This window comes from Sinocyclocheilus anshuiensis, unplaced genomic scaffold, assembly GCF_001515605.1.
Source record: "Sinocyclocheilus anshuiensis isolate Anshui unplaced genomic scaffold, SAMN03320099.WGS_v1.1 scaffold542, whole genome shotgun sequence".
Lineage (NCBI taxonomy): Eukaryota > Metazoa > Chordata > Actinopteri > Cypriniformes > Cyprinidae > Sinocyclocheilus > Sinocyclocheilus anshuiensis.
Window position 1 is genome coordinate 344,966 of NW_015547685.1, and position 5,432 is coordinate 350,397.

Here is a 5,432-nt window from a genome sequence, read left to right on the forward strand (position 1 = left end):
ATGACTAAATAAATAAATAAATATATATATATATACGTATATATATATATATGCATGAATGGCAAGCTATTATTTTGTATTACACTCACGCACTAACAAAAAAAAAAACCCCAGCTTCCTAGCTTTTGAGCTATAAATATCATTTTATAGATGTTGGGGTGGATTTACATTTGTGTGTCTGTTACTTTGAATGAATAGATTTAAATGATTCTTATCTTTAAATGACTTAGTGGGTGAACTGCTCAAAGAGCAATATCTACCAAATGAAATATTATGAAAAATATCTGTTTAATAGCAGAAATCTTGTATGCCTTTTAAGATTATAATATTTCCAAAAATTTTCCAGGTTTGCAAATCACTATAAAATCCACATATTAAAAATGGTAACGATTCAGTAAAAATGCTAATTCTATCATTTATTCACCATCATGTTATCCCAAACCTGTATTACTGTCTTTCTTCTGCAGGACAACAAGATATTTTAGAGAATGTTGGTAACCAAATATTTTTGGTGAGCATTGACTTCCATTGTATGGATGCACCAAAAAAAAAAAAAAAAAACATTTCTGAAAACATATTTTATGTTCCACAGAAGAAAGTAACATAAGGGTGAGTAAATGACAGAATTTGCATTTTTGGTTGAACTATCCCTTTAAACTGCTTCCCTTCCCCAGAGATCAGAGGATGTTTTTGCTTATAAATCAGATGCACTCCAGCTAGTGAAAACATCCTGACATGACAAACCCAAATTTGGTTAATATGGATGCCCTTTGTGTAGTCAAAATAAGTCATATATTTGAAGGATTTATTTTAAGGATGGATGTCAACAACAGACTAAAATCATTAATAAGCTACTCTGCGCCGATCCTAAGATGCTCTCCTGAGCTTGAGGTCAGTGTAACCAGTCAAAATGTTCCATTCACAGATCCAAATTACACTGAAACATCACTGCTCGGACTAATTGTAGCTTGGCTTTTCCATACCCACCTTATGCAGCGCTTCTCTGTGTTCGTAGTGACTGACCAGGGGATTGACCAGGCTGCAGAATCCGTCCACCCTACGGCGAGTGTCTCTGTCTCGGGCTTCTTTAGTGTGCAGGCTGCAGGTGGCCCTCTGCTGCAGCCGTCGACTCATGATGTCTGCAGAACATTCCAGGAACAGAGCTATGTCGGGCTGCCCCATCTACAACACAAACATATATTTCAAGAAAGGGAACGAAAGGAAACATGCACCGAGAGCCAGCCATTTTTTTTTGTTTTTTGAGATGCAGGCAGTGGTGTCTATCATGAGCATTTCAAAATATGTTGTGCTGGTGTTTCTAGTATATTTAGTGCTTTAATCACATAATTATATATTACTATATTTACTATACTGGATTTCAAACACTGTTTGGATGGTTTCATTGTGTCTTCTTTTTGGTTTAAAGGGTTAGTTTGCCCAAAAATGAAAATTTACCCACAACCTGTCATTTCGACTTTCGTACAATTTTAGGGGGGACATAAAGACATTGTGAAAATAATCAATATGTCTGGTTTGAATAGCGATATTTAACACGGAGTTGTCGAAAATGAACATAAGCAAATGGATCCCCTATTCTATTCCTGACATACTACACGTGCTTCTTCCGACAACATGACAAATGGATTTGAAAAAATTGCTTTGATGTGTACGGTGTTAGAATATTGCTAACCATATTCTTTTGCAATTTAAGCCCCAAATGTGACCCCGGATCACAAAACCTTAAGTCGCTGGGGTATATTTGTAGCAATAGCCAACAATACATTGTATGGATCAAAATTATCGATTTTTCTTTTATGGCAAAAATCATTAGGATATTAAGTAAAGATCATGTTGCATGAGGATATATTGTAAATTTCCTACCGTAAATATATAAAACATTTATTTTCATTAGTAATATGCATTGCTAAGGACTTCATTTGGACATCTTTAAAGGTGATTTTCTCAATATTTCGATTTTTTTTGCACCCTCAGATTCCAGATTTTCAAATAGCTGTATCTCAGCAAATATTGTCCTATCCTAACAAACCATACATCAATGGAAAGCTTATTTATTCAGCTTGTATAAATCTCAATTTCAAAAAATTGACACTTATGACTGGTTTTGTGGTCCAGGGTCACAAATGAGAAACACTGGTTTAATATGATCAGTTTAATTTAGTCTTTTACTCACATTTACACTACCTGGCAAAAAAAAAAAGTTGGCGTCTAGATTTAAATAAGTAAATATGTAAGATCTTAAGATTGAATCATTATAGCAGTGATTTATGTTTCTTGCATGATGTATGTAACTTGTGCAGTGCATAGCTTTTTATTTTTCAAACAACTATGTCAGAAGACATTCCAGGATGACAATACCAAGATTCACCAGGCTAAATTCGTGAAAGATTGGCCACCACAGAGTCCTGATCTTAATAACCCCATTGAAAGGCTTTGGGACGTGCTGGAGGAAACTTTACACTGCCTGTCCAAAAAAAAGTTGCACACTACAATATTTTGTTGGACTGCCTTTGGCTTTGATTATATTGTGCATTTGTTGTGGAATTTTTTTGACAACATCATGCAACATCAAAGCATTTATTTCCATCAAGAGTTGCACAAATTTTTGGCTGAGATCTTGTATTGACAATGGGAGAGTTGAACCACTCTGTAAAGTTGACTCCAGCACAGCTCAGGACTCTGTGGTGGCCAATTCATACATTAAAATGATTCCTCATGCTCACTGAATCACTATATCACAATCTTGGTATTGCCATCCTGGAATTTACACATAGGTACATCTTCCAACATTGTTGTTTAAGAAATGAAAAGCTACACACTGCATCAGTTAGGGTTAAAAGACTTGTTGCAAATCATATGACATGGCAGAAACATGTTAATCACTGCAATAATGGTCCAATCCTAAACTCTTCAGTATTTGCTTATATCTAGTGAAAAATATTTAAATTAAAAACAAAAAAAAAACATTCACACACCACATTTAAATATACTCATTTGCAAATGACATTTGAGAGCTGCAGTGGAGGGAAGATTTTCAGCAAATGACAACATATTTTCCACCTGTATCTCTAAGAATACCATCACATGGCTTTTGAAGACCTGAAATCTTTTTGGGGCAGTTTTGTGGGCATAAACACTTAAAAATGTCTCCTTTTGTGTTTCACAAAACAAAGAATCATATGGCTTTGAAACAACATTAGGGTATGTAAAAATGTCAGTTTTCATTTTTGAGAGACCTACTCCCTAATTATTATGTCCATAACTTCCCAGTATATATCTACAACTGTGTTACAGTGTTTGTCATTGGGGACTGCAGTCTCACTTCTTGTGATTTTGTCTTTTCCTGAAAAGCACTGACCTTGGCTTCATACTCTTGTGCCTGCTTCACATTCTTTGGGAAGCCAGTGACCAGGAAGCCCTTCCCCTGACGCACAGTAGAAGTCATGGCCTCGCACAATAGATCCAGCAGCGTGTCCTTAAACACACACAGAAGAGAAAAAAAACAGATGAACACTCACATACAGATTCATTAGAACACAGACACAAACACACACATTAGATTAGTAGTGAAAAGTCTGATATGTGGGACAACTAAAAGTAGTTCACAGCAAATGTTAATGACAGTCATGTTGCTAGGCAACACCACTGTAACATAAATCATCTGATTAAGTCTGAATCTCTCTGAGCCACATGCCAAACCTTAGCAAATAAACACAACAACAAGAGCCTTAGTTAGTGGCTGGAGGGCCTGTCTGCCTATTTTAGCTCCATTCCTAATAAAACACACCTGCTTGTAATTTTTACAGTAACCCTGAGGATTTCAGTTAGATTATTGAAGTGTGTTTGATTAGAAATGGAGCTAAACACTGCAGGTCATTTCCTTATCCCACCCCTTATTTCTCCCCATCACTTCTTGTTCTTTGTTAAAAACTGTTATACCTCAGTCATGTAACTCTTCTGAGTAGCTGATGCTGGTTTGATTCTTCTAAAGTGGCAGCGCAGCCAAATGATCTCTCTTTTCTATCTATTTCTGTCCTGACCTGGTCCAGCTAAGTTCTGCACACCATGAGAATTTTCTTTAGTCCTCTTCTTCCCCAGCACCACCTGTCTAGATCTGTTATGGGTTATCCTTACTTTACCTTGCAGCAGCAGCAGCAGCATGTATCCTAATCCCTATAATTCTGAATATATTTTAGCAGTAAACTTGGCTTATGCCAGCAGCAGTGTAGCAGCTCTAGTCTGCCAAAATCAATCCTACTTACCCTTAATGTTTAATCAATAAAATGCTGTTAAATCTATTTCGAGAAGTGTCATGACTTAAAGGGGTCATGACATGATAAATCATATTTACCTTGATCTTTTAACCAATGTTCCCTCTAAGCTGTGCGCGTACACTGCTTACGTCACGACCGTGCAGAAGAAATAATATGCCACGCACAGGACAGAAGCAAAAATGAGTTGGGAAAGCCACTTGATTGAATTCTAGTAAATGCAAAATAATTGCAATGCTCGGGCAAACTGTTATAGAGTTGGTGTCGCTATATTGTTAGAACCGGTGAATGCGGTTTACAGGTTTCATAGAAAGAGAATGATGTGCGCTGTTACGTCCTCCGGACATAAGTATTTTTATTGTTTATTCTGATTGGTCAATATGCAGAGATGTTCTATGCATTGTGCCGTTTCCCGTCTCTCTCTCTCTCTCTTTTTCCCTTTCACTCTGTGCAGTGTTGATTGGACGCAGCTGCAGCTGATTTATGTGGATGAGTGAGAGTGGTTAAAAGCTGAGAAGGAAGAGGAGCATGAGGAGCACTGAGCCCGAGCATTAGGAGCACTGAGCCCGAGCATTGTACGCATTGGGCGCGAGCAGAGCAGGGAGAGAGCGTGTGTGGAGAGCGGCGTACTGAGCTCTGCGGTGTTGGTCGTTGCCGTTACTGCCCACCGTCTCCTGCCCCAGACAATCAATGCACCTGTGGTCTTGTGATAGGTGACGGGTTGCTGTCATTCTGAGTGAGAGTCTTTCTTTCCGGTGTTATTAATTTGTGTTTGTTTCGGAAGCCGTAGGGAGGAGGTTGCCATTTACTTTATGATCCCTCGTTATCTCCTGTTTATTGACAGCTAGGGAGTAAGGGGAGAGTATTGTATTTTGTTTGGGTTTTGATTTGTTAGGTAAGTTACTGTCTAATTAATGTTTTAGTTAGTTCTTCTTTTGTTTGTTATTTTGGCCTTGACCCCTCCTGAAGATTCACGCTTCCTGTTATATGATACTTTGTGAATTAAAAGCTTATTATTTGATTTACTCTCGCTCCGTTGTGTTTCTGTGTGTGAGCTGGGACAGGAGAGGGGAGAGGATTGTTGCTTAATTATCTTCATTTTAAATGACTTGTTCGCTATCCCCAACCCTAGACTGGGGAGAA

At 37.8% G+C, this 5,432-nt stretch overlaps 1 protein-coding gene across 2 annotated transcripts in view; it reads right to left on the reverse strand.

The window, feature by feature from the left end:
• Positions 1–5,432, reverse strand: part of LOC107703241 (adenylate kinase isoenzyme 5-like) — a 116,839-nt gene that overhangs the window by 3,337 nt on the left and 108,070 nt on the right. For both annotated transcript variants that reach the window (XM_016505789.1, XM_016505788.1), the window contains exons 12-13: positions 3,377–3,493; positions 988–1,182 (exon numbers count right to left, since the gene is read on the reverse strand). In XM_016505789.1, the coding sequence (XP_016361275.1) occupies positions 988–1,182; positions 3,377–3,493 (312 nt within the window). The remainder of the gene's footprint in view (positions 1–987; positions 1,183–3,376; positions 3,494–5,432) is intronic.